At 41.1% G+C, this 21,576-nt stretch overlaps 1 protein-coding gene across 1 annotated transcript; it reads right to left on the bottom strand.

Moving 5' to 3' along the window:
- Positions 1–864: 864 nt before the first annotated feature.
- Positions 865–21,268, bottom strand: htr3b (5-hydroxytryptamine (serotonin) receptor 3B; the record flags this gene model as incomplete). The annotated part of the gene is made up of 10 exons (XM_041174270.1): positions 865–899; positions 1,133–1,342; positions 2,135–2,345; positions 3,084–3,241; positions 7,774–7,943; positions 9,089–9,198; positions 10,668–10,712; positions 12,543–12,671; positions 13,449–13,474; positions 21,199–21,268. Coding segments are annotated over 10 exons (1,164 nt in total), but the record flags the coding sequence as incomplete, so codon positions are not given.
- Between the last annotated feature and the right edge of the window lie 308 nt (positions 21,269–21,576).

The raw sequence follows: 21,576 nt of genomic DNA, 5'->3' as shown, positions 1-21,576 counted from the left end.
TGAAAAGGAAGAATGTGCAGGGTTATGGGGAGAAGGCGGGAGAATGGTACTAGATGAATTGCTCATTCAGACAGCCGTGCAGACATGATGGGCTGAATGGCCTCCTTCTTTGCTGTAATGATTCTGTGATTACCTACCCTCCAGGATTTTGCAGGATCTGGATTGATTTCCAGGACCTTGTTACGCGTGAAAAATCAACGGAGGCATTTTTTTTCACTATTTTTGAACAATTACTCTCTTAGTTATCAGGCTCAAAATTCTGGGTTGACATCCAATGGGATTCTCACATTCGGTGGGTGTGGGTGCGCTTACCTGTAAAACCCTCATAACTGTGTAAGTCCAATCGCCCTGCCAGTTAATATAAAGATGGCCATGGAAAGAGAGACCATTTCCTACCTGTCGGATTATCAATCAGCCTGTGAATTCTTCCCGCTAATTTATGCAGTTCTCCCCAGGGGAGGTGTGAAGGTAGGGAAAACAAACTCGCTTTTCCTTGGCATGATATTCCCAATGTCCCAACTGCGCAGAAACCTTCATGTTCTATGAACTATTCAATCATTTCCATAGCTTCCACATGCAGTTGTTAACAGCCACTAGCTCTGACTTTGGGGACTAATCTTGACCTGGCAGATCTGATGCTTGTTTTCTTTCTCCTGCTCTCCAGCTTTTTCAGAGATTTTCCAGCCGTGTTATGAAGATTGGGAAGGCCCTCGTCTCCGGTGAGTTAGCAATTCTCCAAAGGAGCAATAGTGGGAGTTCCACGATTGGTCGAAGCTCCCCCTCCAACCAACCTCCCCCCCTCCCCCCCACCCTGTTGGGTTAGAGGGAGCTAAAAAAATCAGCCAGGGTTCCAGCTCCTGATTCCTATCCGGTGATCCCCGATAGAAAGTACCTGTTACCTGAAAAGCAGGAATGGGACCAGATTGAGTTTGAGTGTGATGGCTCTTACAGGTCGAATAGCCTTCCCGGTGAGAATAACCACTTGAGGGCGGTAATGGAGGGCAGCTGCACCCATGGAACCCAGGCGAAAGATAAAAAGGGACAAAAACAAAAAATGCAACTGTTGGGAGCTAATATGGGGACTGGGAGTGAAATAAAGGAAGAGTATTTGCAGCAGTAAAAGAGTTCTCACCCCTGAGATCACAGATTCCTTCTTGGGTCCTCAGTGAAGTGCAGACACTATCTGTGGTGCTCCAGTTTGAAGATGTAACCTTGGAGAGGGAACGCTTGGACAAAACAGACTTGGGCTTGGCTTCCTTATTCATACTCAGGAGTTTTGCAATTAGAATAGATTCAGCTAAGCTGATCACAAGAAGAGCCATACAGACAGCAAAGAACACTCCTGAGGAAGGGCAAATCAATGGTACATGTCTGGTGTTAGTGAGTACAGAAAGGCGTGCACTTATATTCCGGCATTTTACGTCTTGCTTCCCGTCAGCTACACAACTGCAGATTCTAATTTTTAAATTCTTTCTGCAGCTTTCCCCCCTGACAGGCAGCCTAAATGATCAAAGTAGCAGCAGGAGGGGAGCAGCCAGAGCCAGGTTGCCACCTTGCAGGGAGAATTCTAGAGGAAAGGGAGTGACCGCGAGGGGAGAGAGGTGGTGGTCAGGCAGGTAGAGTGTGGTCGGGGCAGAGGAGGAAGCAGGCAGGAGGTTTACAGGTGAGGTTGTTAAGCAGGAGGTGGGGGATGGGGTAGGGGGAACACTCTTGTTCCTCATGGACCACAAGCAGTGCTGTAAAAGCAATTATCTCAAGGATCTGGATTTTCTGGCCTCCTTTCACCAGTTGACTTTTCTGAGGCCTGGGAGACTTGGCTGACATCAGTTAAAAAATACAATTCTTGTTAAAATGGAATTACACGATCTCCTTAAAAGATTTTATTGACTGACCCACTTCCTGACAATGAATTGGCTGCCTTCTCCCTATCCAGCATTTTCTGATCTCATTTTATCTCAACATCTGGATTGAATTTGAGCTGAAGTCTGGGCGGTGACAGGACTAATGCGCTTCCTTGACCCGAACCCTGCCAGCACGACATATTTGAATACAGATATAAGTTGGTCGTTTCCGAATCGCTATTTATATTTTTTTTGTAAAGTTTTGAGGTGTAGAAAAGAAAAGAGAACGTTACCAATGAGAGGCGTTTTCATCGCAGTTGTGGGAATGTCATCACTTAGATTCATCCGAAACATCGTGTATCCAAGCAGGATGCTGGATTTGAAAGTTATTCGCCCACTGCTGCTCGGGGGCAGAAAGTAGCTGGTCACATCTACAAGCATCAGAAATATGCTGGGCAGAAGCAGATGGACCACGTAAAGCAGAGGCCTTCGCCTTATCACAACCTGCAATGCAAAGGTTTGTTGAGTATTTGTTATTCTTGCCGTCCTGTTTAAGAAAGGGAGGAGAAATGATGAGAGATTTGCAGAGCTAGTCCCAGGCAGACCTCAGGACGCCTGAGCAGTGACCTCCCTTGACATGAGCCAATCTCCTTTGCAACATTGATAGGGGTACTCCCAGCACCCAATGGAACGAAGAATCATTGTTTCAATGTAGCCCCCACTACCGCACCCTTAACCCGGAGCCACCTTGGATCTCCCCTCCAGCATCAACTGCACGACCGGTAAATGTTTCATAGGCTTTTAGACGTCTGGAAAGGAAGTTCAAGCCATGGCTCCTGCTGAGACTTCAAGGGGTTAAAGGAAGGGATTCCCTGGGGAAGCTTTGGAAAACAATTCCCTCCCACCCCCCAACCCCCAAGACATTTCCCAATAAAGAGGCCAATGTGTGTGTGGGGAGGGTTGCTGTGGTTGGTTGGAAGATTGCCCATAACTCCCCCTCAACCCTCCAACTGCAAGTTCAAAGGTGGAAATGAGGTGAAATCCTGGTGGAACTGCATCTAATTTAAATTCTTAGTGCAACCGTTAAATTATGCCATCCCTAAGCCCAGGAATTTTAGAGCCCCTGTATGAATGGGCGGTTTTGAAATTGTTCACACTGAATGTATTAACTTAAAAAACGTTTAAGAAATCTTGCCAGTCTTCATGCACACAGCTTGAACATGAACTCTCACATCTACTTACATTAAACTGAATTTGGGCATATTCCCTCCCTTCATCGTACATCGTTTCATATTTGGAAGGAACGGACAGGAGTTCCCATTCACCGTCACCTAAAAATGCCCTAGTATTATTCTCAACCTCTTCAAAGCTTCTCCAAAGCTTGAGATTGATATCGCTTACTGCAAAATAAAGAGAGTAAAGGGTGAGGTGGCAGTTCACAGACAAAAGAAGCTCATCAGTTAAATTTAAACCTTTCATGTGTGGAGCTAAGAGGAGCAGGAACGCTGCTTCCAGGGGCCTCACAAGGAAGGCCGCAGCTTTCACTACCACACGCTAACCCCACCACCATCCCCTTCCCTCCCTACCTTTTGACTGAGGCTGATGCTGTCTATATTTTTGTTATTCATTCACAGGATGTGGGTGTCATTGGCAAAGTCAGCATTTACGGCCCATCCCTAATTGCCCTTGAGAAGGTGGTGGTGAGCTGCCTTCTTTGAGGTGGCTGAGTGATCTGCTATGCCATTTCAGAGGGTAGTTAAGAGTTAACCATATTGCTTTGGCCCTGGAGTCACATGTAGGCCAGACCAGATGACAACAACAGATTTCCTTCCCTTAAGAGCATTACTGAACCAGATGGGTTTGTATGAGAATCCAGTGATTTAATGATCACCATTGCTGATACTAATTTTTTATTCCCATTTTATTTAATTAAATAAGAAATAAGAGTAATCAATTGGGGGAAAGCCAACTTCAATGAGATAAGAATGGACCAGGCTGATATAAATTCAAAGATTAGCAGGCAAAACTGTAACTGAGCAATGGATGGACAGCTAGCAGGTGTAGCTTAATGCAGTCAAGTGTGAAGCGATTCATTTTGGTAGGAAGAATGCAAGGAGACAATATAAAATAAAGGGTCCAATTTTAAAGGGGGTGCAGGAGGAGAGGGATCTGGGTGTATATGTACATGAATCATTGAAGGTGGCAGGACTGGTTCAGAGAGCAATTAATAAAGCACATGGCATCCTGGGTTTTATCAATATGGGCACAAAAGTAAGGAGGTTATGCTAAACCTGTATAAAACACTCGTTCATGGGATGTGGGCATCGCTGGCTAGGCCAGCATTTATTGCCTATCCCTAATTGAGGTTTGGCCTCAACTGGAGTATTACGTCCAGTTCTGGGCACCACTCTTTAGGAAAGATGTGAAGGCATTAGAGAGAGTGCAGAAAAGATTCATGAGAATGGTTCCAGGGATAAGGAACTTCAATTATGCAGAAATATTGGAGAAGCTGGGACTGTTAGCTTTGGATAATCGAAGGTTGAGAGGAGATTTGTTAGAGGCATTCAAAATCATATGAGAGAGGAGTCTGGACAGAATAGAAAGAGAGAAACTGTTTTCACTGGCGGAAGGATTGAGAATCAGAGGGCACAAATTTAAGGTAATTGGCAAAAGAAGCAATGGCGACATGATGAAAAGTTATATCATGCAGAGAGTGGCTGGGATCTGAAATGCACTACCTGAGAGTGTGGTGGAGGTAGGGTCAACTGAGGCTTTCAAAAGGGAATCGGTACATTATCGGAAAAGGAAACATTTGCAAGGTGACAGGGGAAAGGCAGGGAGTGTCACCAGGTGTATTGCCTCTTCAGAGGGCCAGTGCAGACATGATGGGCTGAATGGTCCATTTCTGTGCTATAATCTTTATATGATTTTATGATTGAACTTAATTTCCCCACCTATGGTGGTGCCTGTTGTAAATCCTATGTAACCCTGAGTCATTTCTTGAGGGAACAAAGTATTCAGAATCAAGACTCCCAAGAAGAGCAAATGCCCGTGAAGATTTTCATGACTATTAAGCCTTTGAACAAGCCTTTTCTAAGTGTGGTCACAAGGTTCTCTTGTATAAATCCAGATGGGCTTTCCATCCTCTATTTGCCATGGAAACGTTGTCCTTTTCCTTACACACAAAGCACTGCAGCTTTTTAAAAAAAATCTGTGATCAGCATAAGTGCCGTGGATTGCAATGAGAAAGACAAGATAATGGAGGCATCTCTTATAGAAATGGAAAATTGATTATAAAAAAAAGATATTTAATCGGATAATTTTAATGTGGATGTGAATGCCTGAGGGAGAGTAATTACGTTATGATGGCCAGATGAGAAGAAATAGGGAATAGATAGAGCACCGCAAAGTCTTGGTTCATGTCTGAATTGTTCTCCCCAGAAAGTGTGTCTTCTTGATGCCTGCTTTCACCTCATCTCTCTGTAATTGTTGATGTAAGAGCCTTTAATAGCCCTGACAACACTTCACAAAATGCACTCTCCGCAGCACCATTTTTATCCTGACCTCAATTTAGTCAGACCAACAAATATTTAGAGCAGGAGCAGAATCTGCTGTATACTAGCATCAGAAAGTTTTACAGCAAAGAGAACACCCTTCAAGTTTCTGTATCCATGTTTTAATTTATTTATTCTTTCCTTGGGTTGTGGGTGTCACTGGCAAGGCCAATATTTTTTGCTCATCCCTAATTGCCCTTGAACTGAGTAGCTTGCTAGGCCATTTCAGAGGGCATTAAGAGTCAACCACATTACTGTTGATCTGGAGTCATATGTCAGCAGATTTCCTTCCCTAAAGGGCATTACTGAGTCAGATGGTTCACTAATCCATGATAGTTTCATAGCAACCAATACTGACACTAGCTTTATATTCCAGGTTTATTTAATTGGGTTTAAACTCCTCCAACTGTCGTGGTAAGATTTGAACCCACGCCCATAGAGCTTTAGCACGCATCCCTCCCCTGCTGGGATTGCTAGTCTAGTGACATTACCACTGCACCACTTGATGTTGAATCTCTGACAGAGCTATCTGCATAGTCCAGTCCTTTTTCCCTGTACTTTTTCCATACACTGCAATGCTTTCCTCTTTTCCAACTATTTATCCATTTCTGTTTTAAAACCTATTATGGATTCTATTTCCACCATTGTTTCTGGTAGGACATTCAATGTTTTAACCCTAACAACACTCTGCATAAAGAAAATTCTCCTAACCCCTCTGAATGATCTTAAATTTATGCTCTTCAGTTATTAATTCGCTGACTAGCAGAAATAGCTTTTTGCTTGCTTACTCTATTCAACCTTACATAGTTTGGAAAATCTCTGTCAAATCTCCTCAATGATAAAATTATGGAAGATTTGAAAGTGTAGCTGTAGAGAAGTTGTTTTTTTTTTGCAAGAGGCAATGAATATAAAATGGTGACAAATAAACCCAGAAAAGGAATTCAGGAGAAATTTCTTTATCTAGAGAACAGTTAGAATCACTATTACATGGAATAGTTGAGGCAAATAGGGGAAGCTGGGTAAATACACAAGGTTGAAAGGAATACAGGATATGCTGTTAGTGTGAGATGAAGACAGGAAAGATGAGGTTCAGATGGAGCATAAATGCCAGCAGACACCAATTGGGCTGAATGGCCTCATTCCAAGTAAATCTCTGCTCTTAGGAAAAGAGCTCCTTCATCTAATGTCAGGAAACGTTCCTTTGGTTATTTCCTCATTGACTAGGTGGTTTTGCTTTTTTCTAATTTCCATCATCTCATAAAGAGCTACCCTATAGCCCTGCACATTTTTCCTTTTTAAGCATTTATCCAATTCCCTTTTGAAAGTTACTACTGAATCTGCTTTTTAAAAAAAATGTTGCTGGGCCAGCATTTATTGCCCATTAAGAATTGAATAGGCTTTCAGGAAATGCTTGAGTCACAAGCAGGTAAGGACAGCAGATTTCTTCCCCCTAAAGGGCATTAGTGAACAATGACAATTGTTTCATGGTTATCATTAGACTTTTTTTTTTAAACTGAATTCAAATTTCACTAGCTGCTGTGGTAAGATTTGAACCTGGGTCCCCAGTGCATTACCCTGGGTATCTAGAGTATTAGTCTAGTGGCAATACCATTACACCACCTTCCCCTACCAATATCATTTCAGACAACATATTCCAGGTCACAATGAGTCACTGTGTAAATATAGAATTCTCCTCATCACACCCCTGAAATATTTTGCCAACCATCTTAAATCTGGTTACTGACCCACCTGCTAGTAAAAGCAGTTTCTCCCTATCTAGCCTATCTAAACTCCACATAATTTTTTATTATTGCCATCCAAAAGGACGATGCAATAATAAAGAGTTATCTGGATTGGCTTTTGTTGGATATTGGAGCAGAGTGAAAATGAATGGCCAGTTTTAGGATCTAATATTGGCCTGTCCCCAATGGCAAATGGTTAGATGCTTCAGGCAATTATGTCTTATCTGTTTCAATCTCTTAGTTTTCATTTCTTATTGGTTCTTGACCAAAGGTAAAAGGACAGTGCTGTAACTTGGTAAACCAGTGAGTCATTCAGAAATGGGGTGGGGCTGCTTCATTAATAGGCCCTATCTCCATGGTAGTGAGAGAGAACAGGAGCTTGATGTACAGGCATAAAATATTATTTAATAAAGGATGCCTAAACAATGGAACTCCCTCCCTGAACTTCTCCACCTCTCTCCCCACCTTTAAGATGATCCTTAAAACTTATTTCTTTGATCATGATTCTGGTCAGCTATCCAATATCTCCTTATGCCGCTTGGTATTCAAATCTTATCTGATAATGCTCCTGTTGATGTTTTAGTTTGTTAAAGGTACTACATAAATGCAAATTGTTGATGATTTTGCTCCGCTTACCTGTATGTAGCCAGCTACAGAATGTGAAGGTGCAGTTCTGTTTGTCAAATGGGAAGGCATATATCTCCAGTCTGCAGGCAGAGACAACCTGTATTGGCTTGTAGTTTTTAATGGCCCCTGAGGAATTCACGTACACATAGGGCATGTAAGGTGATCTGCCCACGTCAATGCTGCATGAGGAAATTAGCAGGACTCAATTAATGTCTTTCTGGGTTGTTAAAGATAGCCTAGTGACATAGAAAAAGTCAGACACACACAGGACCTACAAACCAAAGGACCTAATGTGGATCCTTAAGCCCCACAGGTTTAGCTCTGCTCTGAGAGAACTGATGAGAATAAAGCAGAATCACAGAGCTTTTACGGTGCAGAAGGAGGCCATTTGGCCCATTGTGTCTGCACTGGCTCTCTGAATGAGCATTATGATTTTGAGCCATTCTCCTGCCTTTTCAGATAATCATCTAGTGCCGGTTTTGAGTTCATATGACTCTTCTTCAGAGCTAAAGAGAAGTAGAAATTTGATGGATTTTATACTGTTTAAGAGGGGGTGGAGCAAGCAGATGGAGCAAAATAGAAGGTCAGGGATAGGCTGGAGCTCAGGAGAGATTGACAAAGATGTCATTGACACAAGACAAAGGTAGTGTTAAAGACTAAAGAAGGTGCAGATGGTGGCATAAATGTAAGATAGCAGAATATGTTAATAGCAGAACAAAATCAGAGCTCTGTGAAAGCACAACATAGAAACAAATGACAGATCGCCCTGCAACCCTTTTTCCTTAACCAAGTGTTCCCCCCACTGTGGTTGACAGGGCCACCAACCACATCTCTACCCTCAAACCTTCCCCACCCTCTCAGATTTCCAGCATCCGCCGTTGTTGTAGGATGACAGAGTTGTACTATTACTGATAGAGTTGATCTGCAGGTACTTCTTGGGTGGAAACATTAAGTTTATTTACAATATATTCAGCAGCAACTACATGTGTGCTTTCAACTCCAACTCTATCTCTACACTGACTACAGAGGTAGCCCACACTACTTTCCTATTGGTTACTACAGATCATGTAATCTTCCTTAACAAGTATCATTCTTAAAGGTACATTACACACTAAATAAAACCAAAATTACTACAGCGGGTATTTTGCTTTTAGCTTTTGATTACATCTTAAAACTGGCTTGGGATGTCCTGAGGTTGTGAAAGATGCTATTTAGCTGCACATCTTTCTTTTTGATTATCTTGATTAAAAGAAAAATCTATTCAACAATAAGCAAATAGGGATGCGTTCCCTTATTTGCTGTTCATAAAATAATCGTTACTCACAATTCTTGAATTAGTACGTCAGGGGTCCAAATGGTTTCAACAGGCAGTGAAATTTCGTTGATGCCATCAAAACTAGTAGGATTCCATATGAGGAACTCATCCATCCATATCTGCGGAAAGAGCACAAAGAGGCCATGTGAGGATACATTGGTATACTTGTGATGTGAAATTCTTTACAATAGGCTGTGGAAGAGCAGAAGCTGTGGCAATGGGGTGCTGGTGCTGGGCTTATCAGTGTCCCAACTTATTAGTCCAGGTCACAAAGGTTTCAAATTTGATTCCAGGCCAACTGTACTAGTTGATCTTGTGGCACTGGGCCGGCAATTGACCCCTGTGCCAGAGTTCATGCCTTGATCACTATATGTAGCAATCTCTGTTGAAAAGTGTGTGCTGTGCTTCAGAGACTTCAGCACAAAATCTAGGCTGACGCTAGGGTGCAGTGTTGAGGGAGCGCTGCACCATTGGAGGTGCCGTCTTTTGGACGTGATGTCAAATTGAGATCCTGTCTGCCCTTTCAGATCCCATGACGCTATTTTGAAGAAGAGCAGGGGAGTTCTCCCCAGTATCCTGGCCAATACTTATCCCTTAACCAACATCACAAAAACAGATTATCTGGCCATTATCATATTGCCATTTATTTTTTCTGCCCAAATCGGCTTCCGTGTTTCCTACATTACAACAGTGACTATACTTCACACTTGCCTGTAAAGTTCTTTGGGACATCATGAGGCTGTGAATGGTGCTAAATAAATGCAAGTCTATCCATCTATCTGTAAGATATTGCCAAGTAATACTGCATTTGGCAAGGAGATGGGGAATGTGAGAAAGAATGACACATTATAAATGAAAATTCAAAAAGATATGTAGGGTCCATAATGCTGTGACTTTGAGGCCTGGTATTATTGACAGATGAGTGGAGTATTCTGTTTGCAATGTGCTCAGTATGTCCCTGTTAGTGGATGAGCCACTTTATTTATTTATTTTTATTTGTTCACAGGATGTGGGTGTCACTGGCCAGGCCAGCAGTTATAGCCTGCTCCTAATTGCCCTTGAGAAGATGGTGGTGAGCTGCCTTCTTGAACTGCTACAGTCCATATGTTGTAGGAAACCTCACTAAAGCCACAATCTATATTAAAGTGAGACAGAAGCATGTAATTGGAACTTGGGCAGATGATCAGTGCTGTAGATAACCGACTGTTCATTAATAATGCACACCAAGACAAAGGGAGAGCGGAGAGAGGATACAACTTTACAATTAAGGTTTTTCTCTTGTGTGCAGCCCTTCCCTTCGAATAGAGGTGCCCCTAAGAGTTTGCATGGCCCCTAGTATCCAATTCTTCACAAGGGTCTTTGCTTTAAGAAAGGAGAAATATCAGGTGTTTTCTGGGCAGGCAGCAGCCTTTCATTGATGCTAGCACCTGTCATTCTGACCTCTGACCCCTGACCTCTCTGATGCTCAAGTGGCATCAAGCTTCAAGTACTGGGAGCACCATAAGAATAATTAGATTATTGAATTATGCATGTTATGGGTCTGATAGGGGTTAATACGTTCATATATAATTTCTGCTACTGAACATACCTGTTGGTACCAAATATTTGTCCTCAGTTTTTGGTTCTGGCCATCCTGCAAAAACAAAACAAAAAATTGACTTTTGTTAAGAGCTAGGATATTGTTTGTTCAGATCAATATTTATAAAAAGCTGTAAAGAGAAAGTTCATGAATATCAGTCATTTTTTTTAATCAATCAAAATCTAATAAGCCAAACGAGCTTTCAGAGGTTGTTGTAATTGGATTGTAATGATGTGTGAGTCTTTAACCCTGCAGTGTTGGTAGCAGTCTTGCCTTTGAGTCTGAAGGTTGTGGGTTCAAGCCTCACTCCACAGACCTGAGTACAAAGACCAAGCTGATTTTCTTTTCAAAAGCAAATCCTGTCCTGAACAGAGGTCTGAACAATCCTCACCCACCACCGCTCCCCTCTGCCTGGCTGAAGTCGTTCTCTCACTGAACAATTTCCCCTTCAACTTATCTCACTTCCTCCAAATAAAAGGTGCGGCTGTGGGTACCCACAAGGGCCCCAGTTATGCCTGTCTTTTTGTGGGGTTAGTGGAACATTCCTTGTTCCAGTCCTACTCAGGACCCTTCCCACAACTCTTTTTTTTTTGGTACATCGATGACTGTATCAGTGCCACTTTGTGCTCTCGTCTGAATCGGGAAAAATTTATTGACCCATTCCCCCCTCACCAGCTCTGAAGGAGAGTCATTCAGTCTCGAAACAGTAACTCTGTTTCTCTCTCCACAGATGCTGCCAGACCTGCTGGGTTTTTCCAGTATATTCTGTTTTTTTTATTCTTTCATGGGATGTAGACTTTACTGGCAATACCAGCATTTGTTGCCCATCACTAATTGCCCTTGAACTAAAATGGCTAGGCCGTTTCAGAGGGCAGTTAAGAGTGAACCACATTGCTGTGGGTCTGGGGTCACATGTAGGCCAGAACAGGTAAGGACAGCAGATGGGATTTTGACAATTTATGAGACTAGCTTAATTAATTGAATTTACATTCCACCAGCTACCATGGTGAGATTTGAACTCTTCTCACCAGAGCATTAGCCTGGGCCTCTGGATTACCAGTCTAGTAACATTACCATGGGGAGATGGTGGCATAGTGGTATTGGTACTGGGTTTGAATCCCACCATGGAATTAAAAGTCTGATGATGATCCTGAAACCGTTGCCGATTGTTGTAAAAACCCATCTGGTTCACTAATGTCCTTTAGGGAAGGAAATCTGCCTTCCTTACCAGGTCTGGCCTACACATGACTCAAGACCCACAGCCATGTGGTTGACTTTCAAATGCCCTCTGAATAAGGGCAATTAGGGATGGGCAATAAATGCTGGCCCAGCCAGCGACACCCCTGAATGAATAAAAAAAAACCCATTATGTCATTACCATCTCCCCCTCTCTCCATTGCAATGCTGAGGGAGTGCTCCACTGTTGGAGGTGCCATCTTTCGGATTAGATATTAACCTGAGACCCCGCCTGTTCTCTCAGTTGGATGTCAAATATCTCATAAGACTATTTCAAAAAAAGGGCAGCTCCCAAGTGTCCTGGCCAAAACTGATTCGTCAGCCAATGTTACTAAAACAGATTGTCTGGTAATGATCACATTTCTGCTTGTGGACCCCAAATTAGTTGCTGCTTTTCCTAGATTACAACAGTGACTTCTAAAATACTTCATTGGCTGGAAAGCACTTTGGGGCATCTCAAGGCTATAATGTGAGGATTCAATAGATATGCAGAGTTTCATTGTACACAAAATAACTACGTGCAGGATCCTTCTAACTATAAAGTATGATCCTGTTGTAAAGTTATGCCAATTAAATAAGAAAAATATGTCACATGGTATACATACATATGTGACTTGAGAATAGTTTTCTTTAAAGGTGAACACTTACCACTTCCAGTACAGCATGAAGGATGAAGTCGATGTAAATGGTTGTGGGCTGTGTCCAGTTTTTTACTGGTCGGACTCCTTTGTTATAGTTTGTCAGTAATTTCTCCATCAGTTGATGAGGTGTTGAATTCTGAAGGGATGCAGTGTAAGTAAAACCTGCTGAAAATAACAGATCATGCTAAATTGATTGGCAAAAGAACACAGAGGGAAATGAGAAGAATTTACCTTATGCAGCAAGTTGTTATGATCTGGAATGTGATACCTGAAAGTCTAGTGGAAGCAGATTCAACCGTAACATTTAAAAGGGAATAGGCTATGATTTGAAGATATTCCAGGCTTTGGGGAGAGAACAAGGCATAATGGGGTAACTCTTTCAAGAGCTGACACCAGCATATTGGGCCAAATGGCCTCCCTCTGTGCTTTTTCATTCCATGGTCTGTGAGGACCTTTGACCCAGAAACTGTGCAATAAGGAAAATTTGTAATTTAAGAGCTGCAGTCAAAAAGGAGGGTTACAAGCAGGAGAGCTGGAGGTTGAAGGCAGAAGCAGACACAAAGTGAAGCAGACTGGGACAGAAAGAGGAACACAGAGAATTCCTGTGAGGACAAGAAGCAAGTCACTCTCAGGAAGTGGTCAGTTTTTTCTGCTTGGACAGAAAAGGAGACACGAGCATTTGGAAGCAATGTGCGAGCTGGCTAAAACGATCGAAAACCTGGAAAGCTCGGTAGATAGATCGGAGATGCTGAAGAGCAGGGTGTTTTCCCAGAAGTGACTAAACCGTGAACTTGGGTGTTATTGGTTGGTCAGTTGAAAACAAACTCTGGAAAGACTGTGTGGACTGTTGTGACCAAAGGGAGAGAGGATTCATAGAAATGTGCCTTGCTGATGATAATCATACCTGTGAAACTCGGAGGTGAAAACTGTTAGATAGGACTCCTGACCTACCATGTGTGAGTAAAGGGCAGCATATTGTGGAACTGTGTAGCTATGTAATGCCATACATACTGAAGGGGAATGCTTGTGATTGTGAAAGATGTACCTTTATTGTATTGACTACTTAAAATGAAATTTACTTTTTTACCTGAAGCATCATTCATCTGTTAATTCATGTTTAACTTATGTTGATCTTGATTGTGTTAAAGTAAAAATTACAAAAAGTGAAATCTTATTGGTAATTTCTCATTGAGAGTTAATTTGGTAAATTTGGTTATTTTGGTTTATGGTTCCCCCATGGTATCGTAACCAAATCTATGATCTAAAATAAAAGTAGGAAATATTGAACTAAGAGCACAAACAATTTGTGGAAATTAATTAATTTTTACACTTAGGATTTGACTCAGAATTTATTCTGTACCATTACCAACAGTTAGGCTTGAATGGAACTGAGTGTTTATGGCGCATGTAATAGGCAGTGAGATACCACAAACTAAGTACTACTGCCAAGCTGAATTTCTACCCAACAGAATTCCTCCTGTACAATTTCTGACATTCATCAACCTATAGAATTCCTCTTGTCCAAACCACTAACAGATATTGACCAATAGAATACCTCCTGTCCCAACCACTATAAACATTAGCTAATATAATTCCTCCAGTCCCAACCATTAATTGATACTGACCAATTGAGCAACTTCTGTTTCAAATACTGAAAGGAACTGATCTCTGAGGTTCTTCCTGTCCTAACTATGTAAGTCCGTATGAGCCAATTGGAGCCCATCGGATTAAAACCTTGCTAAGGTACAGAAGGCAGAGAGTAGTGGTGAATGGTTGTTTCAGACTGGAGGGAGGTATATAGTGGTTTTCCCCAGGAAATGGTTTTATGTCTGTTGCTTTTTTTTTGGTTTATATTAATGACCTTGCCTTAATTACAGAGGACATAATTTCAAAGTTTGCAGATGACACAAACCTTAGAAATATAGTAAGCAGTGAGGAGGATAGGAGCAAACTTCAAGTGGTCATAGACAAACTGAAGGAATGAGCAGACACGTGACAGGTGAAACTTAATGCAGAGGATTATGGTTCATGTATGTTGGAAGGAAGAACAAGGAGGCAATATGAACTAAATGGTACAATTTTAAAGATGGTGAAGGAGCAGAGAAATCTTTGTAGGTGTCAGGACAAATAAGACAAGGCTGTAAAAAGAAACATACAGGAAGTGCAGGAAAAACTCAACAGGTCTGACAGCATCTGTGGAGAGCAAAACAGAGCTAATGTTTCAAGTCCAATATGACACTTCTTCGGAATTGAAGAAAGGCAGAAATGTGATGGGTTTTATGCTGTTACAAACAGAGGAGGGGGCAGGTGGAACAAAAGAGAAGGTCAGGTACAGGTTAGTAGGCGGGGAGATTAAATGACAAAGGTGTAATAGAACACAAGGCAAAGAGAGTAGTAATGAAGGAACAAAGGATTGGTCCAGAGTAGGTGCGAATAGTGAATAAAGGTCAGAGTTGTCTGGAAGCAAAATAGCAGAATGTGTTAATACCAGAATACAGGATCTTTGGCTTTATTAGTTAGGGACATAGCGTACAAAAACATGGAAGTTCTGTTAAACCTTTATAAATTTCTGGTTGGGGCTCAGCTGGAGCATTATGTCCAATTCAGGGCACAAATTTTAGGAAGGATACCAAAGGCTTTAGAGAGGCTGTTTGTGAAGGAGATTTATTTCAACGGTATTAAGCCTGTGGAACTTGTAAAGAACATATTTTTATATTTTGGACAGTGGCTTTAAGATTGGACTGAGGCTTTAAAAACTGCCATGGCTGTGGTTTAAAAGAGCTTCAATGGAGCAGGAAGAAGAAAATCTGCAATGTTGCTATCTCCTGGAACAGTGTGTGCTAGGTTGGACAGAATGGTGCTGGAACGGAGACCCGGTTTAAGAGGTAACTGCCTAGTGACATCGTTTTGATTGGCTCCTGAGCAAGTGGCCAGGTGCTGCATGAGGATAGTGCAGTAGATCAGCTCCTAGCCTGAAAAGAGAAAAGGCCTGAAACCTCTCTCTTCTGTGTTTTGTAAAACTCCAGTAATCCTGCCATAGTAGTGAGCTGGCTATTCCTCACATCTCTGTATCCTGCTTTCTTTGAGAAGCCCGTCAGGAGGGAAAGGGGAAAAACCACCAGTACAGACATTAAAAGCAAATTTCAACCAGAGAACCACAGACTGCCAGTGCTGGGAGACCACCTCATGTCAGTCACAACAACCTGCAAGGAATTTGGAAGAAAGCAATTAAAGTCAACCCATCTAATCCTGAGCTCTGGATTGGTGCTATTGCACTGTTTTATCTCGGCCTTAAAATCCATGTTGTGGGTGTGTGTGTGCATGCGTGTGCGTTTGTGGGTATAAGGGGTTTAAGAAGAGTTTAAGTTATAGAGTTAAAAGTTAGGTTATTTTTTTCTTTTGCCACTGGTTACAGGCAATTTGTTTAATAAACAGTTATTTACTTGTTAAGTTTACAAACCTGGTGCTCGTATTCTTTTGACCTAAATTAGACAGGTAGAATTGTGGCAATTTGGTGATCTGATTAAACTTCTCACATTTGTCTTGGCTACTACAGCGCACTATTCCCAGTGAGTCGTGACAAACTCCAGTTATGTGGAGTGACTAGAGAAGCTGGGACCATTCTCCTTAGCGCAGAGAAGGTTAAGTGGGGGGGGTGATCTAATAGAGGTGTTCAAAACTGAGAGGGGTTTTTATGGAGTAATTAAGGAGAAACCATTTCCACTAGCAGTAGGGAATTGATCATTTTATGGTAATACTAATTTTAGCTTTTAGATCTTCAGGTGATCCTGCCAGCTTCATTTACGGTGATATTTATGATTTCAGTTGATGGTTATCACATAACCCTTGTTTTAGATTCTCATTTAAGGCACACTTCATTCAAAATCAATTTTCAGTACTTATTCCCTACCACAATGGCTTGTTAATGGCTATGTGTTTAGGGCCTGATTTCCAAAGTAATTATGTCTCTGAAGGGCTGTTTGTAAAAGGGCACTTACTGTGCAAATGATCACTATAGAGATTTTCCACTTGATAATTAATGCTTCGATCATGAGGCTACAGGACAGTGTAGTATTTTCCAATGGGGAACGTTAGCATAGAACATCAACATTTTCTTAAACCTAAGTCTGTCTGCCTAATTGTAACGTTAACCTTGAATGGTAGTTTTTACTGGGGAGGGAGGTCGGTATGAGTGGAATTCCATCTGTTTAAATTCCCCACAATATCTATCTGACACAAATGCAAGAAGAAATTTAAGGCTCAAATATCTACCTATATACATTATGGGCCATATATTTTTTTCTTTCATGGGATGTGGGCATCACTGGCAAAGTCAGCCTTTGTTGCCCATCCCTTATTGCTCTTGAACTGAGTGGCTTGCTTAGCCGTTGCAGAGGCCTGTTAAGGGCCAACCACATTGCCATGGGTCTGGAGTCACATGTAGGCCAGACCAGGATAAGGATGGCAGATTTCCTCTCCTATAGGAGATTATTGAACCAGATGGGTCTTTACAACAATCAATGATAGTTTCATGGTCCCCATTACTGAGACTAGCTTTATATTCCAGATTTATTATTTGAATTTATATTCCACCAGCTGCTGTTGCAGGATTTGATCTCATGTCCCCTGAGCATTAGCCTGGGCATTGCTAGTCCAGTGACATTATTACTTTGCCACCATCTTCCCAATTATGAGAAGAGTGCTTGTGATTTCCAATCTGTCATGAGTGAAGTTTTGTGCTAATGAAATACATTTTGGAAAAAAAAATGTCCCCGTAATAGTTAAGAGTTTCTGAAATATTCTGTTTCCATAACAGTTTGGAGAAAGGTAACATCAATTCAAATGTGCAATTACCACATGGAGTAGGCAAATAACGTAGTCTAATTTAATAGGGAGTTAGACAAACAGAAGAGGGAGAGAGGAATCGAGGTTATGTTGATGGCATTAGGTGAAGAAGAATGGGAATTTGTGTAGAAATAAACCCCAACATAGATCTATTGGGCTGAATGGTCTTTTGTGCTGTAAGTGCTTAATATATTTACTTTAAGAATCTCCTTGTCTGTGTCATTCCTTAAATTTTAATTCACACAAGTCTTGGTAAAACATATGGAGATTGAAATCCAAGAAAGGAATGACTTGAAACATACAAATATGCACAGAGCCTGTGATTATTCAATGCAGGAAGAGTGCAGCAAGGAAGAAGAAGAGAACCAGAGAAGAAAGCTAAAGGAGGTATCATCATAGTAGAATTAATGAAATAGTGAGAGGCAAGAAAGGTTTTTCGTAGAGGGATGGAAGGTTGCACATGAATTGAAAGAGATGAAAATTTGTAAAAACTTATAGATGGAAATATTCATTTAAATATACCAGGGCTTAGGAATTTTAACTGGTGTTTGAAGGTTCACTGTCCAAATTTATTATGAAACAGGATGTATAATTCAGCTTGAGATACAACAAAATTGCAACTGTTAAGAGAGCACAGATTCATTCAACAATATCAACACATTAATAAATCAGTTTCTCATCAGCAGCATGAAGCTTATCATTATTGAGAAACTTGGGCAAAGAGCCAATGTTGAAAGGAGTAAGAGAGAGAAAAAGATAAATGATGAAGTGTTTAAGTGGCCAAGCATGGGTTTCAAAGCCTGTAGATTGTAACAGTGATAACTAGAAGTATATTAACTATTGTGCAAATAACAGTATTCCTTCAAATGAAATTCAAAAAAATGAGTCCTAGCAGTAGAATGACTCCTAGGCAACCCCTTGATCTCAAGTGTTTGTTGTGTTTTTTTACAGGTTGTTGAATCAATTTCATTATCAATATAGAAACACAAAAGTTGTTATATTCCAAATATGATCATTGTCTTGACTTTGCAAAGCCCCTATAATACAAATGTCGAAAAAAAACCTTTGCTTAACATGTTTCAATTCAAATTTTTCCAAAGTAGAATTGGAAACGCATAATAGAATCATAGATGAAAACTATTTACAAAAATTTGGACTGTATTTATTTTGGGCTGCGGTGGCAAATACATCTTGGCCAAAAGAAATCCACTCATTTGTATTTTTCCCTCAAAAATAGCATCTGTAACATGAACTGATAAAAACCATCCTGTCACAATAACAAAACTCTGCATTGTTATGATTGTTCAATATAATAGGGTAAAATTGGATGAAGCTTCTAAATTAATTTTAATTTTTTTTCAACATGCATCTATTTAACACACACAAGTTCATTCACAGAGTTCTGAGATAGACGAGAAGAGTTTCTGACACAAACTTACCTGAAAACAGGCAGATGAGAATTGGAAACAATGCCATTTCTGTCCTGAAGGAATTAGGTCTTAATCTTTGCTGCTTTGTCTACATATGCACTGAAACCAGGCAAAATTTATTAGCAATTCTCAGCAGACTGGCCTTTATATGGTTTAAGTAGCAGCCTGGTTAACTAATCCCAAATCTCATGTTAACATTATCAATCTATTTCCTTCTGTGATAATCTGATCTCTTGACGTTACCTTGATGCAAAAGACCAAAGCTAGAAGAGATTTCCTGAAAAGATTGTAATTTGGACTCCAGTTTTCTGACTATGGATTGCAATTTGATTTCATTATGCATGAGAGAAGTTAAATGGATAATGGTTTAATGGGAGTGGATCTCCTGGGGTTTGTAATACCTACACTGAGCAAATGTAAACACACTTGATGCTTTTCCACAACTGTCTGTAGTCAGGCACAATGTAATCCCTGACGTGGCTAATACCCAACGTTTTCAGCTGTCACGGGTCTGGATTTGGAGCAGGGAATTCGGGTTTCTGAGTCAGCTGTCCTAATACCTATAATGTTATTTGGATGCTAAACTTCCTTCTGAAATGTTCCAGCGAGCCCCTCAAAACAGGCAAAGTGAGCATAAACTGTCCTCCTTGCCAGCAACTCTCACGTGCCATGTATCATTGATTGTAAATCGTTTGTGATTGAGGAGATACTGATGGCAGGGGTCTTGCTGAATTTACCTCAAGACACTATTGCCATCTGTGCAACCTGTGATTTCAGTGATGGCACCGTTATGACTTAAGGCTAGGATAATGATAACACAAGCACATTTGTCGGCAAACTTTGGTGATGAGAATGTCTCCCTTTCTGAATTAATGAGGCATCAGGAAGGACTATGTTAAGAGGAGGTTTCACCTAATGCTCTCAGAGTTCCAGGTACATTTACTTGCTACTTCTCATGTATGAGCATTCGCCGGTCAGTGAGAAAGATTCATCCGCCAGAAATAAGATTCATCGTGGAAAAGCCAATTGCATATGGGAACTGCAGGACCAAAGAGCATCCATGGTCATTCTAATTTCCCTTTTACCATCCTTACATGTAACGTAATGCGATGATAATGAATTTGTTGACTAATCATAGTGATTTGTTGTAGATTAATCACAGAATTGTTACAGTGTAGAAGGAGCTCATTCGGCCCATCGTGTCTGCACCTGCTCTCTGAGCATTTTAACTTAGTGTCAATCTCCTGCCATTTCCCTGTAACCTTGCACATTGTTTCTATTTAAATAATCATCCAATGCCCTCTTGAATGCCTCAGTTGAACCTGCCTCCACCACACTTCCAGGCAGTGCATTCCGAACGCTAATTACTCGCTGTGAAAAAGTTTTTCTCACCTCACTTTTGCTTCTTTTGCAAAACACTTTAAAACTCCGCCCTCTGGTTTGCGATCCATTTACGAGCAGGAACAGTTTCTCCCTATCTAATTTGTCCAGACTCCTCATGTTTTTGAAAACTTCTATCAAGTCTCCTCTTAGTCTTCTCCTCTCCAAGGAAAACAGTCCCAACTTCTCCAATCTTTTCTCATAACAGAAGTGTCTCATCCCTGTAACCATTCTCATAAACCTCTTCTGCACTGTCTCCAATGCGTTCATATCCTTCCTATAGTGTGGCGCCCAGAACTGTACACAATACTCCAGCTGAGGTCTAACCATATGAACTTATATAAGTTCATCGTAACCTCCCTGCTGTTGCATCTATGCCCCTCTTAATGAAGCCTAGAATACTGTATGCTTTAGAAACAGCTCGCTGCCTGTCCTGCTACCTTTAATGACTTACGTACATATACACCAGGTCTCTTCGCTCCTACATATCCTTTAAAATAGTACCCTTTATTTTATACTGTCTCTCCATGTTCTTTGTACCAAAGCGTAACACCTCACACTTCTCTGCATTGAGCTTCATATGCCACTCATCTGCCCATTCCATCAATGAGTCAATGGGCAGAATTTTGCCCTCATTGGGCAGGCGTGGTGGGTGGTGGCAAAGCCGCCCACCACCCGCGATCAGGCCCTGACATCAATTTTACGCTGGCTGGCCAATTAAAGGCTACTTAGCTGCCTGCGTGGGAGTGGGAGGAGGGCGAGTGCATAAGTTTGTACACGTGCGCGAGTGCACGCAATGAAAGCTCTCTGAGGCACAGAACTGTCTCAGGGATCTGAAGATTTCTAACCATAAAGATAAAGATATTAAGGATAATGAAAGTTTTTATTTCTTTTAATCACTGGTTGAAACCTCATCCTGCCAGACATAAACTCATCCCGCAACCCAACATAAACTCTGACGACAAGGAATTCCAGTGTTCATGTGAAGTCCCTGTTTAGAAAGCTTGCCAAGTGACATAGAGAAGATGCAACCAATCAGATTTAAGTTAAGAATTGAAGAGTTTGCAAATTTGGTTGATTAGATATAAATCGTGTTAATAAACATCTATTGTATGTGTGCTGTATATTGGTATTGTACAGTATATAGTAATCAAACAAACACAGAGATGACTATGATGCAAAAGACCCAATGATTATGTGAAAGTGATTGTGTAGCATTACTAAAAACAACTTGTTAGGAAATAGAGATAGTTAAGTAAGTTGTATTGGTATTTGTAGGTGTTAGGAATGAGTTTTAGCTTTAAAGTTTAAGTTTGATTTGTATTTCTGTATCTGTGTGTTAAGAGAGCAAATGGAGTTTTGGTTTCACTTTAAAAGGGTGCTTGC

This window comes from Carcharodon carcharias, chromosome 25 (genome assembly GCF_017639515.1).
Source record: "Carcharodon carcharias isolate sCarCar2 chromosome 25, sCarCar2.pri, whole genome shotgun sequence".
In the NCBI taxonomy this organism is placed as follows: Eukaryota; Metazoa; Chordata; class Chondrichthyes; order Lamniformes; family Lamnidae; genus Carcharodon; species Carcharodon carcharias.
The sequence above is the reverse complement of the archived record's forward strand: the minus strand, read 5'-3'. Positions and strand labels throughout refer to the sequence as shown.